Source organism: Gopherus evgoodei, chromosome 10, assembly GCF_007399415.2.
Source record: "Gopherus evgoodei ecotype Sinaloan lineage chromosome 10, rGopEvg1_v1.p, whole genome shotgun sequence".
NCBI classification, from domain to species: domain Eukaryota; kingdom Metazoa; phylum Chordata; order Testudines; family Testudinidae; genus Gopherus; species Gopherus evgoodei.
Window position 1 is genome coordinate 70,922,722 of NC_044331.1, and position 24,618 is coordinate 70,947,339.

At 41.3% G+C, this 24,618-nt stretch overlaps 1 protein-coding gene across 2 annotated transcripts in view; it reads left to right on the forward strand.

The window, feature by feature from the left end:
• LMTK2 (lemur tyrosine kinase 2) overlaps positions 1-24,618 on the forward strand; it is an 83,844-nt gene that overhangs the window by 22,772 nt on the left and 36,454 nt on the right. The window contains exons 2-6 of one of the 2 annotated variants that reach the window (XM_030577220.1): positions 5,279-5,403; positions 6,446-6,590; positions 11,203-11,276; positions 11,833-11,951; positions 18,404-18,491. In XM_030577220.1, coding sequence (XP_030433080.1) covers positions 5,279-5,403; positions 6,446-6,590; positions 11,203-11,276; positions 11,833-11,951; positions 18,404-18,491 — 551 coding nt within the window. Of the gene's footprint in view, positions 1-5,278; positions 5,404-6,445; positions 6,591-11,202; positions 11,277-11,832; positions 11,952-18,403; positions 18,492-24,618 lie in introns of those variants that run through there. The other variant, XM_030577221.1, reaches the window with a different exon arrangement.

A 24,618-nucleotide genomic window follows, 5' to 3' on the forward strand; every position in this document is an offset into this window, starting at 1 on the left:
CTCAACATTGGGTTGCTAGAATGTTTCAAAGGGTCATCTGACAACTCCTCTGGCTCATGTCAGGGAGGAGGGATAGCTCAGTGGTTTGAGCATTGGCCTGCTAAACCCAGGGTTGTGAGTTCAATCCTTGAGGGGGCCACTTAGGAGTCTGGGGCAAAAATCAGTACTTGGTCCAGCTAGTGAAGGCAGGGGGCTGGACTTTGATGACCTTTCAAGGTCCCTTCCATTTCTAGGAGATAGGTATATCTCCAATTATTATTATTTTTTTATTATATTATGTCGCACTTGGTTGGCTGGGGCTCACCTCCCTGCTCTATGCACTGCAACCTCTGGGGTCCCAGTGGCAACTCAGGTTTGGCCCAGCAGTCATGATTATGGCAATCCGGGTAGGCCAAACTTGAGTGAGTGGCCCTGCAACCCTGTGAGCCGGGTCACAATTCCACTCTGACAAATTTGGTCCAGTCAGGGGAATGAGGTCAAAACTGAGTGGCACTGCAACCCTGGAGGTTACAATGCCCGGAGTGGAGAGCCAAGCCAAGCCCAGCCAGCCACACCGCACAGGAGCTGCCAGTGTAGGGTAAGTGCTGGGCAGGATCTCTCACCCCCCTCGGGCCAGGACCTGACCAAAACCACCCATGAGCCTTTACCCCCAGATGGGTTGCAAGAGGCCACAAACATTTACAAATGGGTCCTAAAACCAGTAAGGTTGAGAACCACTGTTCTAGGTTAGTGATTCTCAATCAGGGGTACAGGTACCCCTGGGGGTACAGAGAGGCCTTCTGGGGGGTACATCAACTCATCTAGATGTTTGCCTAGTTTTACAATGGGCTACATAAAAAGCACTAGCGAAGTCAGTACAAACTCAAGTTTCATACAATTACTTGTTTATACTGCTCTATATACTATACACTGAAATATAAGTACTGTATTTATATTCCAATTGATTTATTTTATAATTACACTGCTACCTCGATATAAAGCTGTCCTCGGGAGCCAAAAAACCTTACCACGTTACAGGTGAAAGCGCGTTATAGCAGACTTGATTTGATCCGCCAGAGCACACTGCCCCGCCCCCTCTGAGCGCTGCTTTACTGCGTTATATCTGAATTTGTGTTATATCGGGTGGCATTATATCGGGAAGAGGTGTATATGGTAAAAATGAGAAAGTAAGCCATTTTTCAATAATAGTGTCCTGTGACACTTCTGTATTTTGATGTCTGATTTTGTAAGCAAGTAGTTTTTAAGTGATGTGTAATGTGGGGTATGCGAGACAAATCAGACTCCTGGGAAGGGGTACATAGTCAGGAAAGGTTGTGAGCCACTGTTCTAGGTAATGCCTCCAGGTCTTGAAAGCTGCTTTGATGGAAAGTAGCTCCTCGTCTGAAATCTGATAATTAGTTTTAGAATGTGAGAGCACAAGGCTGAACTTTTGTCGAGGCCCTGTTTCTGTGACAGTGCTGCCTGATAATGACATTAGAATAATCAGTTTCCAGGATGAATGGCTGGCTTGGATCAGGGTGTAAGAGGCTGAGTGTGGGAGTAAATGCTGTCTTCAAATGTTTGAAGCCTCTTTGGGCTTCTGGTTTCCAAGCAAACTTGGCGAGGTTCCACAGCAAAGATCTTGTAGGGGCTAGGATTCAGGAGTAGTCCTGTATAAAATGTCTATAGAAATTTGCCAATCCATTGAAATGTTGAATTTCTCAAATGCTTTGGGGTGTTGCCCAATCACAGTGCTTTCTGATCTCCATGTGAACTCCCTTTGCAGGCAGAATGTAGCCTAAAGAATTTGATGGGCTGATCGAAGATGCATTTCTCCAGGTTAGCATGGAGCCCATGTTGGCAAAGTTTTTTTTTCTAGAATGTTGTGCACATGCTGGTTTTGCATAGACTGGTCTTCAGAGTAAATTGGGATGTCATCTAAGTAGGTGTCCACACAGCAGTTTAGCATATCCCATAAGACATCATTTATTAGATGCTGAAAGATTGTGGATGCATTAGTAACTCTGAAAGGCATCAGTAGATATTCATAATGGCCATCCTGAGTTCAAAAGTCAGTTTTCCAGTGATTTCTGGACTGGATTGTAACTGGGTTTTAAGCCCCTCTGATGTTTAACTTGGTAATACTCTAGCTGCTCTTACTTGATCCAGGAGCTCTGGGATGTAGCAGGTATCAATTTTGCACTGTGATTTTTATTTAGGGCATTGTAGTCCATACATAGTCTTGGGGAGCAGTCTTTCTTTTTCTTTTTCAGAGGACAGAGGCCCTGATGGGAAGGTGGAATGCCAGATAAAAATAGTCGTTAATGGCAGTTAATTCAGGCTCTGACATGGGGTACATTTGCCCAAATGGAGTCTTGGTTCCAGGTTGTAAGTTAATTGGGAAGGTGTATTCCTGCTGAGGGGGTAGTGTCTGTGTTTTGTTTTTTGAATGCATCTGAAAATTCTTGGTACTTTGTGGGGAAAGCGATGGCTGACCCTAGCAGCAGAGAAGCCCACTGTGTTGCTTGAGCATCTCTCCCTGTTTTTGGAGTCTGGGCAAGGCATCCAATCTGAGGTTCTGGGGAGTCAAATTTGGAAGTTGAGAGGCAGTTGTCCTAGCAAAACTCAGAGTTAAATGTCGTCGATTTGCTGTTGCCAGGAGATATTTGGGTCATGTTTCACCAATTCAGGGATTCAGAGAATGAAAGGCAAATGTAGGGACTGGGTCAGGCTGAACTGGAAGGGCTCATGGTGCTCCCCAGCCATCACCTCCGAAACTGTAGTTTCTTGTTTGACTGGACCAGAGGTGAGCAGTGAACAGTCAACTGTTTTGACTAAATCAGTGGTGGCATTTGACTGTATGGGTATTTGAGCCACATCCATGAAATTGACTCTGAGGCAGGTGATAATCAGGACTTGCTAGGGGAGAGGTACCTGTTGGGAATCCTAAAGACAGAGTTGCAACTGGAGCTCTAAGTATAGGGACAACTTCTACGTATTGGGTGGAATGTGTGGTATGGGTTGCGGGAGGGGGTTTCCTGGGGCTTTCCTGGTATTGCCCAGGCTCAACCTCTTTATTGTGGCTTGGAGTGGTCTTTTTCCTAGGGCCATGTGGTTCAGGGACTTGGCAGATAGTTGCCACCGCACAAGTTTTATTGCCATCGATTTTCCCACTTGGGCTTGTGCTGAGTTCACTTGTATGGGCTTAGGTGAGTGGACCTTTGCAGAGGTTGGCTGTGGGTGGAATCCCTCTTCTCTTGAGTTGCTGCTCACTGTATCTTGTGTTGATTCAGATCAAAGCTCAATAAATGTATCTAGACCCACTGGAGACTCTGTGTGTGCAAGCTCGTCTTTTATTTCCTTGCTGAGACCAAGACAGAATTGGTGTAGCTGGTCTGACTCATTCAAGGCGTGTCTGCTGCTAGACATTGGAAATGAGCTGCATACATTGCAGCTGACCCTGAGGTTTGATAGACTCTCTATAAGGCTGCCTCTTCTGGGTGAGCCCAGTGAGGGTCAAAGAAAATTGCTGTGAAGGTCCTGAGGAAGGTGTCCCAGCTAGCCAGTATGGCTAGCAGAGAGAACACATACTCTAGGACCTTGCCTGTTAAAAGGCTGATGATCTGTCCCACCTTTGCCTGGTCCGTCCTGTATATGTTGAGCCATAGCAGGAAATGGATCCTGCACTACTTCACAAACCCTCAAAACTGGATACAGGTCCTGTCTTGGCAGTCTGGTAAAGATGCCATGCGTTCAGGTTCAGAAGGCGACACTGACCTGGGAAAGGCATTCCTGCTTGTAATTCTGTAATCTGTTCCTGAAAAGTGTGGTTTTCTGCTCAAAACTGGTCCATAGTGTCCTGTAAGGTTTGGTTTTCCTGCCTATAAGTGGGTGATCCGCTCCTGGGGGCTCAGCATCCCCTCGGGATCCTTTGATGCCATACCTATTGGGTCCATACCATTTTGGAGTAGGATGAGCTTAGGAGGAGACTGAGCAGTGTGAGCAAACTCATGCCCAGTGCCTGAAGTGGGTTAGGGGAAGTCCAGAGCCGTGCTCAAATGGTGCATGGGTGGTCTGGTATTCAGGAGGTCAGCTGCTATTAGAGGCAGTACAGAGCTATGGTCGGAGTTCTTACAGGGAGTTCTTGTTTGTAGCTGGGAGATCTAGTTCTAAGGGCTGGGATGTCAAGATAGGTAGGCAAGGTCAGATGGGGCAGCAGGGCAAGAAGGCCAGGTGCTCTAGGCAGCAACCGGTAGGCAAGAACATGTTGCTCCAACAGCTTCCTCTTCCTGTTGGGGTGTTTATATAGTCCAGGTATCCAATGGGAATGCTGCCTGTCCAGCCAATCAGGGGTCTGGAGTGTGATTCCTTTGGAACTGTACACCCTTAGAGCTAAGGCTGCTGGTTGGGGCAGTGGCTCAGCATTACTGCCATGGCACAGAGGCTGTGGGATGTGGTTTAGATACCCAGCAGGCCTGAGTTCAATACTAGGGTCCTGTCACAGCAGGCATCCTCTCTGAAAATCTCTTCACTGGCATTCTGGCCTCCCAAATAAAATTCAGACTCCTCGTTCTTGCCTTGAAAGTAACCCTCAGCTTAAATCTAATTACTTCCCTGATTTTTTTTATTAGTATTTTTTACTTAGCCCCAATAATTTCTCCTTCATACAATCCAAGCTCTTCTGCTTTATTTATTTGGTAAAATGCCATGCAAATCTGTGACTATGTATGTGATGACCCAGTTTCTCTATAGGCAGTATTTTTGGACATTTCTCATAAAGTCCCTACTAAAAAGCAGTTGATCCTAATCGATTGTACATGTGCAGTGCTGTAAAGGAAAGTGAAAAAACTTCTAGATATTTGCTAATATGTCATATTTCTCCACAAGCCAAACTTAATTCTTTGGATGTGAGCAGGAATTATCATAAGCACTTAGGGTACATCTACACTGCAGTCGAATACCTTGGCTGACCGACATCAACTGACCCGGGCACTAAGGGTATAAAATTACAGTAAAGGTGTTTGGGCTTGGGTTGAACCTCGGAAACCCCACAAGGGGGTGGGTCCTGGAGCCTGGGCTCCAGCCTGGGCCCAAATGTCTATACTGCAGTTTTACAGCCCGGCAAGCCCAAGTCAGCTGATAGGTCAGTCATAGATGTTTAATTGCAGCATGGACATATACCCTAAAACTCATTTGTATCTTACATTGCCAGTCACTATTTATTTTGCATGTTTTAAAAGGTTTTAAACTTTAAGACTTAAATAAATTTGTTTAAAACTGCATGTGTGTTTATTTCTAGGGGAAATAGCTGCAGCTGAAGTTTCTTCCTCTTTTGTGGCTTTGGCTGCATGTAGTTTAGTAGTCCTGGTAATACTGCTTGTGAACTGTGTGTCCTGCTGTAAGGATCCAGAGATAGACTTTAAGGTAAGCATCGAAGTTAAAAATGATACAAAAGTAATCTGGGATGGATAATGATATAACTAACGTACAAATGATTCAGAATATTGCTCTACAATGGATGTGATTTAAACATTTTTCCTCCCCTGAAATGGCCAAATTCTGCACTTGCTTGCATGCTGTGCAACACCATTGAACACAAATAAGTGCAGAACTTGGCCCAGAGTGCATACTATAGCAAGTTACTTGTAATTTACTACAGTAAAAAGTTACCATAAGTGTATATATTTGCTAATAATTTTACTAGTAGTTTAGTACTTTGCAAGACTATATGATAAAGATCAGTTCTTCCTGTATTGTCCTTGTTTTGTTTGTCTAATTGCCATTTTTACTTATTGACAGGATTACAGAACTTCTGTTAGGTTGTACCTTCTAATGACTTACTTAACAATAGCTAAACTCTGCCTAGTGGAAAAATTCTGATTAGTATTCAAATACAGTTATCTTTGTGACCTCTGTGAATTTGGAATTACGTTTTATTCATTGGAAGTGAAGCTTAGGGCTCAGCTGCTTTGAGATAATGTAGATGTTTGATCAAGTTATTTGCATCATTTGGGGCAACATCTTTTGAAATCTTTCTGTAATTTTTAGCATATCAGACTAGCAATGCTTCTGCCTTATAATATTGTGATTAAATGAGAAAAGAATAAAGTTATTGCTACTGATTGGTTTTGGAAATGCAGGGCCTCCGGGGAATCTTGTTTTCAAACGAAGTCCTTTTTTAAAATGGAAGTCGTTTGTTGACAAGAATAAATTTGTTCAACTGCTAGAGAATTTGAAAAGAGATTAGATCTGAATGAATTTTTTTAATCAAAACCAGTTAAATATATTATAACACACATTGCAATTGTCTCTGAATGGGGTATTTGTCACCTCGGAGTTAATAATTGTGATATAATCAAGTTTTCATGTTCAAATCTGATGCATTGTGAAAGAATTTATTAGTCTTCCAGTTTGAAGGCAGTAAGACTCCTTGTATTGTGGTTTCCTAAAATCTTTGCTCTTGCAGGAATTTGAAGATAATTTTGATGATGAAATAGATTTTACACCACCAGCAGAAGATACCCCATCTGTTCAGTCTCCGGCAGAAGTGTTTACTCTTTCAGTTCCGACCATTGCTTTACCAGCTCCATCCCAGTTTCAGCCTCCTGCAGGTGATGTGAACCTTTTTTTACTATGAAACTGAAGATGATCAAGTGATATTCATCTAGAATTCTAGTATCTGAAATATAGTATTCATATGTGAATCTTGTTTATACTGTGTATATTACACAAATCTGTTGTTTATTTACTAAAGAGTTTACTGAGTCTAGGCAAATGTTTATTTGTAAATTATTTTTATTGCAGCATTAGAACTTTATGAAATCCAGAAAAAATTGTTTTTCTGTTAAATACAAAATAAAATTTATTCATATTTTCTCTCTTCAGAAATCAGCTATAAAATAGTTTACAGAATCTAAATTTTCAACAATTAAAGTGCATAGTAAATATATTAAAATATGTCTTTTTCCACTCTTAAACTAATATTAAAAAAAAAGGACTAGATGAAGATACTTAGTTTGGCCATGTATAATTTTTGCCTCTTAATAGTCCTGGTTCATGGACCAGGGTCTGTTCCCAATGAAGCTAGTAGAATTTTAGCCACTGACTTAAGTGGGAGCAAGACTGAGCTTCATTTTAGCAGATTTTTGGGGTGATCTGAAACTTGTATCTGTAACCCTGTTTGTCACACCATTAGCTTATTTTTACTGTGAACATCCTTTGCTTCAAATCTGTGAGGATGATGCTGAAAAATGGAATCAGATTAATTTTCCCCCTGTGATTAAAATGGTTTCATGTATACTTTCCAAAAAACAACAGCAACAACAAAAAAGGCACAGGCCCCATATAGTAGTTACCTTTAACTGAATTGCAGCATCTCAAATATTATGCACAAATTACTATTTAATATAAAATATGGAATTATTATTTCCAGTTGCACATAACACTTCTGATTAATACAAAGAAATCTCTCTGGCAATGCAACCATGGCCAACTGCAAGTGTTTAGAGAGGAGACCCAAAGAAGACTTCAGTAACTATCCAGAGTTTTAAAAAGAAAACCATTAACTAAATGACTTCTAACATTTTTGCTTAAGAAATACATTACTTTATATTTCAGTAGTGTGCATGCTGAATTTTCTATATATCTGCTACCTATTAATGTGGTCTTTCCAGGTTACCAATGATTCCATGAGAATGTCTAACTTTGCCACAAGAATTTTCTCTAGGCAAATGCATGAACTGGATTGCGCCTTTGAAATGCTTGGAAGCTTTGAAGTTAATAGTGAGAATTGTAAACCATAGTGATTTCAGGTGCCTTTTTGCTCTCTTATCAGAAGATACCTATTTTTTTACACAGCTTTTTAAAGGCCATTGATCCAGACTGTAAAGTAGGCTAATACCTTTGGAGCATTTTGTATGGAGTAGAAATGGCTTAGAAATGTCTAGGAATTGTCACGCCCACTGTGTATAATATGTACAATAATCAGTGTAATTTAAAGGTGTTTGAGCCCATGTGTTAAATCTGTAAGTACTGCAGATATATTTGCATGATGTGCTGTGAAATGATACGCTTTTGTTGTGGTTCACAAATCAGTGAACTCTAGGCCTTGATACAGTGGAATATAACAGTTCCACCGGAACTGTCCTAGTCTATCATGTCTGGAATTCACATGCTGAAGAAGGCTTAAAGATCCTTCCAAACTACAGATCAATGGTGACTGTTCTTAATTGATCAGGGTCCAATTATAAGATTTCTGGGAGTTCTGGCAGTCAGCCTCCTTCGTCTGTGTATGTAAATCCGTGCTTGAAAAATGAACTCAACTACTGCTAGCTTGTATACTAAGCCTACTGCCATCCCCACTAGTTTACACCCCCTTCAACTTTAAAAGGAAAAAGCATTTGTATACTATGTGTGTTTAAAAAAAACCTTCCTGTTTATGCTTTTAAAAATATTACTACTAAGTCTGACCAAACAGTAGAAAAAAATTAATCCTGTTCGGTGCAATTCAGTAAATATCTTTGTCAGATAGTGTTCAGTCAGGCCTACTTACTGTCACTATAGCATTTGCTTTTCCTCTTTTCCCCTCCTGACTTCACTCTACTTTTTCTTTTTCTTATATTAGATCATGGGTATTTCTTTCTGAGTTGTTTTACGCACATTCCTGCCATTCTCACCACCCTTCTGTTTCTCAAAGTTGTGCTGTTTGTCTGTTCTCTTATATTTTCTCACAAAACTTTTGTGCCTTATGTGTTCCTGTTTATCTTTATTTTATCGCTTACACAGTCTCATGCCCTACCGGCAGATATCTAGCAGAAATTTCTAAGCCTTAATTGTCAAAAGACTAAACTTACTAGACACAGGCTAATACAAAAGGTGGGATTTGAGAGGGTCTTATGTCCAGAGACAATAACAGATGAAAAGTCAGCTACTGTGAAAATCGGAAGGTGCTGGGATTTGATATTAGGGTTCTCTCTTTGGACCCTAATTCTGAGTCCAATTTTTATCTTTCTCCAGATAGTAGGTTTTTATGCTTAAAGGTGCCCTTCAGTCTCCTGTGCCTTCTCCCAGTTTCTTTGTACAAGGGTGAAGAAAGACGGTTGTTCCTCCTGTTACAATGAGAGGAGTCTCTGCTACTCAACGCATCTCTCAGACTCCATTAAAAATAAAATAAAAAAATAATAAAAAAAAATCTTTCTGGTGAACAGGTCTACTGCTTTCCTTTGCTGTTGCTCTTAGTTTTTCCCAACACCAGCAGAATGAAAATAACTATCAGTTTTACTGTTTCTCATGAGATTCCGATAATCAGCAGTGGAACCTGACAAGGCTAGTTAACGTTCATTCTTCTGCAGGCTGAGGAAGAATATGAGCAGCAATAGATGCTCTGGATCTGTCTGTAGAAGAAAAAAGCATTGTATTAGTTAGACTTCCTAATATGAACTGAGTATGTCTTTGCAACCTTAAGGTCTTGAAAATTTTTGTTTGGGTCAAGCTTAGCTTTAGCAGAAGCTGATGGCACTCACCTAAGCACTTTTGATCAGCTCTCAGCGAGGGAACTTTTAAACCCTGTGTGGGACAACTTACTGCAAGCACTCAATTCTCGCCCCTTCCCTCTCTTTCCCCTCGCCCCCCCCAAGAAAAAAAACAAAACAGCAAATCAAAAATCTTAGATCCGTGAGGTTAAAGATCTAAAAAGCAGGAGACTTTCTGAAAGAGGCCTGTTTTCCCTTTCTTGCCCTCTTTCTTCTGCCTATTTGCTGATATTTGCATTTCCCCCTCTTTTTGTGCTGTTTGTCTCTTTGTACCTGGGTGGTTTTATTTGTATTGTTTTTTTTGTCCTGCTTATTTTTAAACAGAGTTGAGTGCTGTAAAGGAAAACTGATTAGGATTAATCAGCTGCTTCTTTAAGCTCTGCAGAGCTGACTCTTAAGCAAAACTGACTAGGATCACAAAATCTCAGCATTTGATTTAACACTCTCCCCCCCCCCTTTACTTTCCCAAAAGGAGAGACTGTTGTCACCTCAGCAGATTGCTGCCTCTCCCAATATTGTTTCCATGGCAAGGTCTTACACTACAAACTATTACTGTTATAGCTGTATTGGTTAGAATTGTGATGACGTATGATTCCTGACTGACATAGTTGTGCTGACAAAAGCCCTTAGTTTAGACAGGTGTACTGGCAAAACTGTTCATTTTCATATATTGCATGTTTTGCTTTGGGGAAGGGGAAGGAGGGCCTGAAATAAGCTATACTGGTAAAATGCTCCTAGTATAGACCTGGCCTACAGTGGCAAAAATGGGAGCTACCATTAGAGCAACTCATGGTACCAGTGACAAAAGTTGTATTGTACTGTCGACAGGGCTTAGGTGTCTTTACCACTGTGTTCCTTACCAGTTAAAATGGTTGAACACATCTGAGCCTTGTCTACCCTGCCACTTCTTGTTACCACCAGTGGAACTGCACTGGCAGTGAATTATGGGTATATTTTTGCCAGTGTAGATAAAGGCTAAGGTTTCAGATTTCCCAGCAGTTGGCCAAGGGGGATTTTCATGTGAAGTACGTTTTTTACAAAAGAAAATTTCCCCTCACGTAGGTAGAGGCTGCAATTAGAGCAGCAGGGTCGGTGTGTAAAGAACTGGAGCTCTGCTGGTAAAGTGGCTAATCAGGGCTTGTAAAAGCCGTGAGTATTCCATGATCTGCTGTGTGCTTGTGTTCTGCCATTTATGTAGGACTCCTGTAAACAGTGATTTAATAGATTCCGTAACTGTCTAATGCAGATATATTTACAGAGATAAATGCAAATTCAGCTGTTTTGACTTTCTTGCTTTTGTTGGTTTGCAGTATATCTGGTTGTGTTGAAAGCTAAAGTTTACACGTCATTCTTAACTTGCATTATTGTGCAAAGATATTTCATTGGTCTTGGATTGGTTTCTAGTTGAATCTGTTGAAAAGCCTAAATAAGTTGAGAAGTGTCAGCCTTGGCTTTCGTTCATCTGTCGTTAGGTTAGCCTTGTTTGATACTTTTGTCATTTTGTATGTTTAACAATAATTTCTGCTGCTTAGCTTAATATGTGCATTTGTATTGTAGTGTGCTGTAATTGATGTAAGAACTAATGTTTTTTAGCATTTTAGGATCATGCCTTATTTCTTCAACAGTAGTGTAGGTACTTTTGGCCATTTTGAGTGGCTTGATGTGTGTCTGTTTTTTTTCTTTTTTATAACAGAAGGATCAAAGTCTCAAGTTGCACGTCAGAGTCTAAACTATATTCAAGAAATTGGAAATGGCTGGTTTGGAAAGGTGAAAAGTCCTTCTTTAATATTGTAGTTCTGCAGTTGAGATTTTATTCCTAAGCAGAGACCTATATTACCATTTTAAATGATATTTATCCAAAGTGATAACAAAATAAGAAAATTGTCTTTAGAACTTAATTTGTATTGCTGTTTGCATGTACTTTGTTTTCTATCTCTTTAATTCAGATGCAGTGCTGCTTAACAAAACATACTTAAAATAGTCAGAAATTCCACTTCAGTAGATTGAGCATGTAAATCGCTGTTTTAATTTTAGCAGCTTTTTTAGAAAAAGCACTTTATCTCCAATTTTTATTTAAAAAAAATACATAATTTTTTTTAAATGCAGAGGATTAATATCACTTGTCAGAATAATTTCTTAAGTGTGGAAGGTTAATAATCAAAGCTTTGGATGTGTTAGGAAAAGAGTCAGAAGACACCCGTAGCCACATGTTTCTAGTGGCTTTGTTTTTTCTTTGCGTTGTAATTGAGGTATAACAGGAAACCGGATACTTCCTCTTTAAATGTGACTGAAACTATGTAATGTAGAATTGTTTGTTTTTCAGGTTCTTCTTGGGGAAATCTACTCAGGTACTAGTGTAGCAAGAGTAATAGTGAAGGAATTAAAGGCAAATGCAGATCCCAAAGAACAAGAACAGTTTTTGAGAAATGGAGAACCTTACTAGTAAGTCTCTCATACTTTGGGTAACTTGAAGACAGTCCATGCATGCTACTGATATATATGTAAACCATGGAAAGCTGTCTTATTCAGTATTATGGTTCTTTTTTTATATAAAACTCAACTCTGTCCTTCCTCTTCAGTCTGTTAATAAAAAGTAAATGTTGGTAGTTTAAGAAAAGAAAAATACACATTCAATATTGTCAACATTAAATTATCAAAAATTGAGTCAGACATATCCCCCCAGATCATGAGATTTTTAAAGAGTGCAGTTTTGTGTTTTTATTTCCTTCCAATTTTTGAGCCTTTAAGAGTACACTTGGTTTGCATTCTTGGGTTTTTCTCTGCAGGCATGAAGACTAGAGATTTTTTTTAAATTGATGCTGAGATTTTCATGTAGTCACTTGCCTCTAGGAGCGTGAACTTTGAGAGAAAAACCAAATATAGTGAAACTTGTGATAAAGCATTGCCAACTCCTGTGCTTTTATGTACTTTATTTTTTTAACAAAACTTATTTTTAAGCAGCATCTTATCTATTTTTAAACATTAAACAAATGTTAAATCCAGTCAAAGAAGTGATTAGGTTATACAAATAGCTTTTTATGATTGTGTTTGGGTCACTTGTAATTTAACTTGGTGGTGGGGAAAAAAACTAACATAGAATGGACATGAACAAGCGCTCGAAAAAGAAAAAACTGTTACTAACCTTACCACAACTGTTGTTCTTCAAGATGTGTTGCTCATGTCCATTCCATGACCTGTCCTCCTGCCCCTCTTCAGAGTTAGCTGGCAAGAAGGAATGGAGAGGGTGTGGGGCTGTCTGGGTCCCTTCGACTGGTGTATGAACATGGGGCATCAGTGTGTGCTAGAGCTGGCCTGATGGATACCACTGCGGGAAGAATCTCCAGTGATGGTGCATGCGGCACACGCATACCTAATGTGGAATATACATGAGCAACAGATCTTGAAGAACAACAGTTACAGAAAAGTTAGTAACTGTTTTTGACATGAGCTCCGATGGAGAAGGCTTGGGATAAACAGCTACTGATGCTCCCATCCACTTCTAGAGTTGATGCGGTACTGATAGCGACCTGGCCCTGGAGGGAGCTGACCACGATGACCAGGGAAGCTCTGGTTCTGAGGACTTTGCCCTGAGGTACAAAGAGAGTCTATTTGCTATCAGAGACCTACGTCTTCCTGGAGGACATCTTTGCTCTTCACTATCCACGTTCACCCCTCCTATTAGGACCATCTCTATTCTGGAACTTTAATACACCAGAAGAAGAGACCATCTTGATGAGGCAGTTGTATCCATCCCATCTGCAAGCCTTGAGGCACAGCCATTGGTATTGTTGGTTCTGCTGCAGGTGAGGGATCTGGCTTTCTCTTCAAATGAGTCTGAGGCCCTGCAACTGGGGTGGTTCTCTGCCAGATGATCCATCCTACTGTTAATATTGGAGGCTGTGGGAGCCCTAGGCTAGATACCCAGGATCAGTTCAGGAGTCCTATTTGCCATAACCTGGACTCTTGCAACTGGCCCTATCAGAATACTTGGAAGGGGAAGGTGAGCTGGATTCGCTGTTTCTGGAAGCAACTTCATTGTCTTCACTGGATGAGGTGGTTACTCCAGCTACTCCCTCTCTGCCAGATGACTTCAGACAATATCAAAAGCTCATGTACAGGTACAGATTCAGCCTGAGAGAGTGCAGGAGCCTCAGGTTAATTTACCATACACCGGGGTATAGGACAAGACTGCATCTCAGCTGTTTTACCACCAGTATACTCAGGAGGCGCCATGCAAGAAACAGAGGGTTTTATAGACCAGGTACCCAGCTTCTACAGCATCCAATGCCACATCATATTTTAATCCTCAGTCAAAAAGTTTCTATTGATGGACAATTCTTACACGGTATTCCAGCAGGCAGGAGGTGTTCTGCTCAACCTTCTGTCTTCCCTGTGTCAATCATGAAAAATGCATGTTGACCCCCATGAGTTGCATGAGTTTTATGGGAAAGACATTGGACTCGACTACAGCAAAATCATGTCTACCTCTGGAGAGGTTTCTCATACATCAGGTCACTATCAGATCCAGGCCATCAATCAGAAGTTGCCTTTTCTTGCTTGGCCTCATATACACATGTGATTCTGTTAGGGAGGCTTCATCCTTGCTGACTACAAGCTTGGCTTCTCTCCATGTACTCAACAGAGAAAGGCAATATAAGCAGCAAGGGAATAGTTCTGCTTAGAGTTTTAGACTCTCTCGTCTAGTGGACAAAACCAGAGAAGATTTTGGTGGGGATCTCTTTCCTCACACAATTCCTGAGGGCAGCCATCATTACTGATGCCTCCCTCTTTAGTTGGGGTGCTCATGTTGGCAATCGTATGGCACAAGGCTCTGAACTATATGGGAGTCCAGAATGCATGTCACATCACTAGTACTCTGGGCAGTCCACTGAGCCCGCGATGCCTTTCTCCAACTCATCCAATCCAGACATGTCCAAATAATATTGGACAACATAGGGGTATTTTATGTAAACAAGTGGAGGGAGGGTCAGCCATCTCATAACACTATCAGCAGCATATTTTACCAGGGGTGCAAAACTCCCTAGCAGAGTGCCTGAGCAGACATTTTTTCACAAGTCAGCGATTCACACTTTGGTTCTTGACAACATCTTTGCCCATTCAGGGAACGCTGACCTGGAACCTTTTTGCCTCATGGGAGAACAGGAAACTTCCTCAGTACTTCTCCAGAGCAGCCCTGGGCAAGGGCTACAAGACAGATGCCCTGCTGGTGTCATGGCAGGGCTGCATGGGGTATATCTTTCCTCCCATGTCATTGATACAAGTTCTATGGAAGATCCAACAAGACAGAGCTTGAGTCATCCTGATTGCATCCAGCTGACCAAGACAGTTTTGGTTTACACATCTGCTTATGTGGTCAGTTCACCCACCCATGAACACCCACACACTGCTGGACCTTCTAACACAGTATAAGGGCAGGTTCAAGCTCATGGCCAGGTATTTGGATGGGCATCAGAAATAGAGTGCTCATGTTCTAAAAGAGTGAAGTCCATTCTTAACCAAAGGCAGAAAATACTGCTATGAGAAGCTGTTATTCCAAGGATGGAAGCGTTTCTTCTCTGTGGCTCACAGTGTACCTTGTTTATGGAATTTGCTGGGATTCCTGCTATTTTAGAGTATCTGCTTACTCTTAAGTCTTTGGGTCTTGTGCTCAGTTCTCTGAGTGTGCATTTAGCAATGATCAGCGTTTTCCATCCTCTGATGGATAACCATACATGTCACTCATCCTGTTACAACCAGATTTCTCAGATCCTTTCTGTTGTAGGAGCACCAGTGGTCTGTATGTTATGTATAACCTGTATGCTCCAAAAAGTCTGTTACACTCCCCCTCCCGCCTTTTGTCTCCTCCCCCTATCTAAATTCCATGAAGTGGCTTTTCCCCTCCCCCTCCTGGAATGCTTGTAAAATGAATGGGCTGCTTGAACAACTGGACAATCAGAAGAGCTCCCAGGTAGACAAGGTGTCTGGGACTCTAATTAGGCAGCATTCACACACACAATGCATGGACACTGCCCACGGTGGAGTGTGACCAACCAGATGTGGCCAAGTCATCTCTAGTCGCAGGCCATGAGGAGCAGGTCCTTAAAAGGGGAAGGGGCCATGTGCTCAGCAGTACACTCACAAGATTGTATCTCCTGTGAAGGCCCTTCGCCCAGACTGCCTGGCCAGTGGTTTGCTGCGTTGCATTCCATCCTGCCTTGGGAAGGCTTACCTTCATTGCACCATCCATCAGTGCTCTGGGGGACACTTACCTTGAAAAATCCTGACATCTCCAGTGCCGTGCCTGTCCTGGGAGCTTGAGTGTGCAAGTGTGAGTGTGACCTCCCTGCGCTTCTTTTGATCTTAGTTCTCAGTATAATAAAAGTGCTGCTTTCTGCCAGACTCCGGTGGGTCATTAGTCTTCCCTAAGGTTACTAGCTGGCCCAATTTTGGGTAACACTTTCCACGATTGAAATTTGCACCTCAGTGGGACCTCAATTTTGTTTTATATTTGCTCACTAAGCCCCCCATTGAGCCTCTAGGCATGTCTCTATGGCCTGTCTGACCATGAAGTTGGCCTTTCTAATAGCCATAGTGTCAGTCAGAAGACATTGAATAGGTTATTGATGTACCACAACCACTTGAAAAAGACAGCAGCCAAAGTTAGCATTCAGAACACCTTGCTCAGAAAACTGGCCAGCTCAATCTGGAGTTCTTGTGCCCAGGTGCTTAGAACATCAGCCCTTGCCCTCTGCGACTCAAGAGCAGAGTATTGTGTTCCTGTCTGGTGTCACTTCTCATATGAAGCTGATCGATGTAGAGATTTAAAAAGCTATGTGTATTGTTACTGGGACTTTAAGTGCAACTCCATTACCAGGGCTGCCAATATTTATAACATAGCACTGCCCCATATTCGCTGTGAGGGGGCCTCCATCATGCGCCTGGTTAAGATCCGTGAGAACAGTGACTTGCCTCTGTATTCAGACCTCATCATCCACCTGCCAGTTTGCCTCTCTTTCAGGCTTCCTTTGTGGTCACTTATCCCTCCACAGGACGTGACGGTGGAATCCACTTGGCGTAATGAGTGATCAGCAACGACAGTTGTTAATCACTCTCTCATCACCGACCCAACCATCTGCCTGTCAGGTTTTGACTTGCCAAGGTATCTGTAATCATCCCTGAACTGGTTTTGGACAGAGCAAGGCAATGGTGCTGCCAGCATTTTCAAATGGGGTTTCATCCCACGTTGTAGATGTGGTCAACTTCAGACTATGTTGCACATCCTGGACAAGTGCCTGCTGACTTGCTTCGATAGTGGACTATTGGCTCTTCGTTGGCTAATGACAATGCAGTCAAATGGCTGGGCGTGCTGTGGCTATGCTGAGAGAGTCAGAACAGTCAGCGAGCTGGGAGCACTCATGGCAGACTCACCATATACTATCTTCTATAAAGAAAAGATCTCTTACGATCCCACCCTGGATTCATTCCCAAAGTAGTTTCTAAGTTTCATATGAGTTAGGTAATCCACTTACCAGAATTTTTTCCAAAACCCACATGTCTCGAGTGAGGAGAGATGGCTGCATTCTCTAAATGTCCAAAGGGCTTTGGCCTTTTATCTGCAAAGAACAAAGGATGTTAGATACCGAAACTCTTTGTTTACATAACAGAGCGATCAAGGGGTTAAGCAAAATTGACATAGAGACCTTCCAACCAGATCTCAGGTTGTATTACCCTTTGTTACAACTAGCTCATAGTCCCCCTCCAGAGGTGTGAGGGCTCATTCCATTAAAGGGCTAACTACTCTGGCTGCATTGCTGAGAGATATACACCTCCTAAAGATGTGTAGGAGACATACTTGTAGCAATTTGCATACCTTCATGAGATATTACACTCTGGTCTAGTCGTCAACTGCAAATACAGCTGTGGGGACAGCAGTATTACAGTCGACTATCGAATCTGCATGCCATCTGACTGCTGGGTTATTAATTTCCCATGTGTAGAATACACATAGGGACTATCACTCAAAGAAGAAATTGAAGTTACTTACCTGTAACTGGAGGTTCTTCAAGATGTGTGGTCCCTATCTGTATTCCACTACCCCCCCGTCCCTGCAGATTATTCTGAACTGCAGTTAGAATGGGAAACAGGAATGGCGTTGGCATGCACCGCCTTTATACCCTTGATTCTGAGCCCAACGGGAACTACAACGGAGGTGTAGGCCAACTGACAGTGCTTGCAAAAAAATTCCTGACTCAGGCACATGGTGCGCATACATATCTGACTTGTGGAATACAGACAGGAGCCACATATCTTGAAGAACCTCCGGTTACAGGTAAGTAAACTCTATTTGTTTGGTCTCCTGTTTTGGAGTCCAAGGATACTCAAGAGAATTGGCTGGAAACGAAAAGCTGAATTTTCATGTGCTTTTCAAGGAGTGGGCAAAAGTGGCTGTCATGTTTCCACTGCTAGTTCTGGGGGCAGAGGGGGCACCGAGTAACTGGCTGCTTTAAATAGTTGTACAGTCCCACTGGGGTACTGGAGCACAGTATGCCCCAGCTATGCCCTTATATGCTCTCGACACACACACCATGGGGGAGAGGGGAAACAGGGTGTAGCAGCATTGTCTTTACACCACTTAAGGTTCCCCACGCCAGGAGAATTCTCAGCTGTCCACTTAAGGCATCTTGAAGATTTCCTTGCACTGCTAGAGCATATCAAAGGGAATTTTATTGAGTTTGAAGATCTGCCTCTTATGCTGTTTCTATGTGGATTTAAATCTGACTTTCAAAAGAGGAAACTGAGATGCATGGGGGGTAGTAGTATTCAGTCATGTTAGAGCTATTAGTGTGTACTGCTGTCTTTCTGACTTAAAATAATCTGTTTGTATTTTATTATAGCATTCTTCAGCATCCAAATGTTCTGCAATGTATTGGGCAGTGTGTGGAAGCCATCCCGTATCTTCTGGTGTTTGAGTTGTGTGATTTAGTAAGTAAACTTAATAGTGAAAATAGTAAATTTAATAATAGTTTATAGTTAGAAAATACTGTTTTCTTTTGAGTACGTTTTAAGAGGTTTTTGTGAACCTCATTATTGAAACCACCTGTTCATTTTTTAAATATTCCTCGAAAAGAGTCAAATGAAGGTATCTTAAAAGGTAAATAACATTTACTTTTTTTCATTTGTGGACCACAAAAGCAATATTTGTTTGTTCTTAGCTCTCTAAGTTCAGGATTTAACTTCTAGTTCATTGTGGGACTTTCTAAAGAGGAAAATAATTGTACAGAAAGTAAACTTTGCCACTTTGTTCTTCCTGGACAACAGAATTGTTAGTATATCACATTTTGAAAAAAAACCCTGTTAATTCTATGCATGAATGAGGCAGAAGTCCTGTGGGGGGTGGAGGGAGGAAAGGGAAGTGGGGAGTACAGGATCATCTAACTAAAGACTGGTATCGTAATGCATAAGCCCAAGGGAACCAAATAAAGGTTGCATGGGTAACCTTAATTCATACATTTCCAGCTTTTGAGAATTTGATTTTAGTGTTAACATTCTTTTAATGTCATTTATTAATGTAAATTCTTAAAAAATTAAGAACTTTAAAATTGAAAAAAAACCAAACCCCAAATTCAGTAAGGTGGAATTCTGTTAATACTTCATATGGATTTTCATCAGGGTTTGGGATCTTTAGATCCACAGCACAGTTCTCAGGCTTCTAACTGATAGCATAGAACAGTAGTTCTCAAACTGGGGCTGCCGTTTGTGTAGGGAAAGCCCCCGGTGGGCCTGGCTGGTTTGTTTACCTGCTGGGGCCGCAGGTCCCACTGGCCACGGTTTGCTGCTCCAGGCCAATGGAAGCGGCGCGGCCTGGCCTGCTGGGGACTTTGCCTACACAAGTGGCGGCCCTGATTTGAGAACCACTGGCATAGAAGGCTGTTATCTTTCTCATGGATTTGCCACTAGAGGGACATGGTGATGAGATTTCCCAGTGGGTTTCACAGCAATTTGTTAGACAGCAGAAGAATGTTGAGACTCAGGAATAATAGGTTCAATTTCAGGTTCTGTAGGGAAGGATTCTCTTTGCTGCTCTCACTCTTTGCTTCCCTTAGATTCATGAAATTTATCATTTCATGATCACTGTCTCCAAGTTGCCTTTCACCTTCAGATTCGCAGCCAATTCCTCTTTTTGTCCGAAGATACAGGTGTGGGTAGGTGAGATTCTGTGGCCTGCGTTGTGCAGGAGGTCAGACTAGATGATCATAATGGTCCCTGCTGACCTTAAAGTCTATGATTCTATGGTTAACAGACTCTTCTGTCCCTGCCCCTCAATCTCTCCATGTCCCTTTCTACTCCTATTTTTCCTGGTTTCGGTCCCTCTTGTTCCTGTGCAGTCATCTTTTCCCTCTGTTCCTGATCCTATCCTCCCTGCCTCCAACACTCTCTCTTCCCCCTTGCTCCTCTACATTAAAGTCAGGCAGCTTCCTCTTTCTCCATGCTGCCAAGTGGCAGCAGGTGGAGCATTGAGAGCATAGGAATGACAGTCTCCCTGGTTTCAGTTCCAGTTTTTGCTGCCACAGCAGCCATTGACAGTGGGAAGAGCAGTTGCAGCAAAGGTTCTGCTTAGTCCTAGTAACCTTGGGTTGGAATATGTTCGGTCTCTGTGGGTATGGTGCGTGCAGAGTCTGGTTGAAATGTAGAGGCTGTTAGGAAATGGAGCATACGAAGTGGAAAAACAGAATCTTTGGAGAATCTAGTTGCCTAACTCTAACAAGCCTCTTCTGAGCATGTGCAAACTGAGATTTCAGAGGCTTATAAACTGGCCAAATGTAAGCATATTTTTATTGGCACATCCCTAATGCCAGTGTGACCTCCTTGCCAAACTTCAGTTCTCTGCTCGAAAACATGGAAAGTTAGAGCTTCTCAGATGCTTTTTTTACTCAATTTTTGTAATATGGGCAAAGCAACTTATTTTCCCCTAAATTTATTTTTGGAAGTGTTTGAACTGTTTTACCATAAATTTCCTAGAAAAATTCAGCCTGAGGATTGAAATTTTCTGTGCCCAAATGGCTAATTTGGCAAAGTTGCAAGCAACTGAAAACAACCGTGTAATGGACAAGGAGCTGCTATGTAATAATCAAAGAATACTGAGATGTAACAATTTTATGATCACTCTGTGACCTTGTCAGTGAAGTCAAGTTGTTGTATATTGGGTTCTAAGACTTTTCTGTGTGAATTTATTGATTTAGTTTAAGAGACTGGGGAAGAACAAACAGGAAGGCAACACAGTAACTCCCTGTTCAAGCAACCTCTGACAAAACACTTCAGGGGTCAGGGCCAATTACAGAACAATGCTATATTTCTAGGCCCCTGGCCAAAGTGACACAGCTGTTCTATCAGTATTCTGAATGAAGAGACCAAAAGAACAGTAAACAGTTAAAAAGCCCTTCTGAGGAAACAGGGAGGTGGTGGTGGAGAGGAGTCCCGTTGTCAGCAGCTGTCAGGGGGACAGTTTGATACGGAGAGGCTCTGTAGAAGAGTCTGAAAGAGTTGGATTTTTTCCCCAGCTTCCAGGAAATGGTAAGCCTTGCAGACAGATGGACAGGCAAACATAGGGATTGACTTACTGTTTTTTGGGAGCTGTTTTTTCTGAAATGCTTTTGTTTTAAATATATACTTTGCTTTAAGAAAGCTGTGTGGTCACTGGTTACCACTGTCATTCTTTCTAGAGAGAAGAAAACAGCAGGTGCTGAACATAAGTCAGACCTGCTGAGGAATTGCAATTAATCACTGGGGACTGCAGCGAGATCCAAGTCTGTGAGAGGGAGAATCATGCAGTTCCATCTCAAGATAGAGGTGACTGCTTGAGGCCTAGTACCTCAGTGGTACACTTCAGATGAGAAGGGGTCAGAGGTGCAGTTACTTGGGAATCGTGACATATAGTACTTAGTTGAATTTTTTGTTTTATTTTTCTATGTTTGGATGAGTTTAAAGATTAGCTATAGAACCAACTCTTTTTAAAGTATTGTGGTTTCAAAGAATTCTTAAAGCAGGATTTCATTGCAAAATGTATGAAGACAGAAATAGACTCAAATGTGCATGTATAAGGTACATCAAAAGTAAATCTCCCAGAAGCAATAGAGTAGTGATTAGGCTTTGCTTGTAAAATTTTCACTGTTAATCAGTTTTACTAATATAAAATTATTTCCAGGAAAGCTCAGTGCACAAATATGATTGTATTCACATTAATTGATTCAAGCAATTTCAAACAGAATAGCCGGGTGAGCATATGACATTTCTCAGAGAAAATGCTAGTTAACCTCCAAAGATGACTACCCTGTTTTAATCATTGTCTTTTGCTCAGATTGTATTAGCTGTATTTAAATAAAATGAGGCAGATGAATCCCTGATAGAATATCAGTCATCTTTTCTCTTTATAGAAAAATGGTTTGAGCTTAGAAGAAAGTTGCGTTTTACATTGCTTATGTTAACACAGATAAGCACATAATCAGCCCTTACTGCCATATTTCTGAGTAGTTGAATTATTTAACTTGACTTTAAAAATTACTCAATCTTCAAATGTAAAAGTTGCCCTGCTTCTCTTATTACAGAAATATTTTTTTATACTCTCGTTTGGTTTGAGACTTAACAATTAATGCCAGAATTTATCATGGTAGAAGGTAATAGACTCATAGGTCAGAAGGGACCAATATGATCATCTAGTCTGACCTCCTGCACAAGGCAGGCCACAGAACCCTACCCATCCACTTTTATACAACCCCTAATCCAGGACTGAGTTATTGAAATCCTCAAAACTGGTTTGAAGGATTTTACTTATGTGAGATAAAATAAATGTTCAGTTTAATTGAAGCCAGTAAACTTGACAGCCAAAGAAGTGGCTTTCATAAACCTGAATGCAGTTGAATTATCTCATTGGCATGAAAAATAAACACTGCTGCTTTCCGTTCCAAGCAAACTAAAAATGTATCTGGAAAATAGAGTAATAAATGTCAAAAACTATATAGTAAATTAAAGTTAAATAATGCTTGCCTGTATAATTTGTGTTTCTCAGTCTGAATATCTAGCCTACCTTGGGTAGGGTTCTACCTATTATTGTTTGTTTGTTTAATTCACTGAGCATACTTGTGTGCTAGATGCCAAACAGGCAAATAAGATGTGATCCCTACCCCAGAGATCTTAAAGTTAATCAGACATCATAACGGGAGAAGAAAGGATAATGAAAAACAAGATTTACTACTTCAAGAACATACGTGCAGTACTGTTAAACTAATTTCTCTGTCTCATGTCTGTTTTGATGGGGGGGGAGGAGGGAGGGAAGGGGCTAGGGAGGAGTAATGTAAAAATGGGTGAAATTTAAAAGGCTGTAAGATTTGGAGTGAGGGTGGTAGAGAGAGGGAATATGGGATGGGTGAGGAAGGGCCGCAGGGGTTGGAGTTCTGTGATTGGAGAAGTCCAAAGAAAACTCAAGTATAGATATCAGTTTTGATGTCCAGAGTCTTCTGTTGTAGAATCTGCTTCTACTGCTGTGGCTGCAGTGGAAACTGCTGGTGGAATTTCTGGGCAGTTCAGGCATTTGTAGAAAAGGTGGCAGGCCCTACACTAACCTTGTCCCCAGCTGGCTACTGCTAGGTGTACATGGGTATTTGCAATGACTTGAACCTTGAGTACTCTGCCATTCAAGTTTCCTCAGTCCCACTGTGGTCCTGGCAAGGTTAGTGGCTAGAGTCATTGGTGCCTGGAGTGGCTGCATGTGGGTCTAGTGGGAGGCAATATATTATATATACTATAGAAATATCATACCACTAAAATCCTTCACTTTGTTACTAGTATTTGTGAAAATGTGTGAAATTCTAGTCAATAAAAAAATTGCCTGTGTTAACATCTGCATGAAGAGGAAACTGATTTCTAGCAATGAGGGGCCTAAGGTGCAAATCATGTTTGATGCAGGAACTGTAATGCTTTCAGAAATGACCTAAAGTGACTGTCTTTTCTGGGAGTGAGAAGTAATCCATTGTTCATGGGACTTCTGGCAGTAATGTGTCTTTGTGACAGAGCTAGGAGATTAAAAGTCAGGCCATTAAATTTATTTTACTTTACTCATTTTACAGAACTGAAAAGGAAGCAAAAGAGCACTCTGAAAGCCTGTAAATTTACACAGGTGGTTGGGTAAAGAGATTAAATCCCAGTTTTCACTTCGTAACATAAAGAAGTTGGCTATAATTCTTTAAAATAGTTACTGTAGAAGATGTATGTGCTTAATATGTTACTTAATCTTAAATGATCCTGTAACAGTTTACATGATATTTTGGGTGCAGTCTTCTGATCTATAATTACTTAATGGTGTCTCAAGATGGTGCCAGGTTAGTAAAGTAGCCAGCTTATTTGCCTTAATATATTACCAGCCAGATGCGGCCAACTTTTTGTTAGCACAGCAAATCTTCTGATAGAATGATCTAAGTTATGAGTAAATAAAACTTTAGAATAAGTGGAGTTAACATTTGTATTGTGAGGTTGGATTGCCTGTCAAAATCTACTTCTGCAGAAACTCACTCTCCAGGAACCATCAATTCCATGAGCAGATGAGGTCAGCAGTCTACAGTTATTTGAAGTGCTCTGCGTGTGCTTAAAGCATTGTGTTGCTGGTGGAGTCTGAAATAGTTGGAGTCACAAAAAGTGCAGCCTTCCACTGACAGTCATTTTTAAAACTTCAGAAGCTAGGTTATTTGTTTTTACAAATATCTTAATCTTTCAGTATATAAGACTCAGGACTCTCAATCGTGATTAAATTCTGATGCTTATGTTTTTCCAGACATCTCATTTCATAAACTTAACTTGTCTTAGGACACTGAAAATCTTCTTCCTCCACACCCTTTGATGCAATCAAATGCTGAGCACCTCTTCATTTTGTCACAAACCGTCAACTGAGTACACTACTTGTTGAGAAGTAGTAGCAAAATGGCAGCATTCATTGAAATAAATTAACATGAATCCCAGTGAGATCTAAGCTGACCAGGGACAACCTGAATTTTCAGAACTTTTTATTAGTAAATGCACAATGCTGTAGTGTCATAAAGGTTTTATAAGCATGTTCGGGATG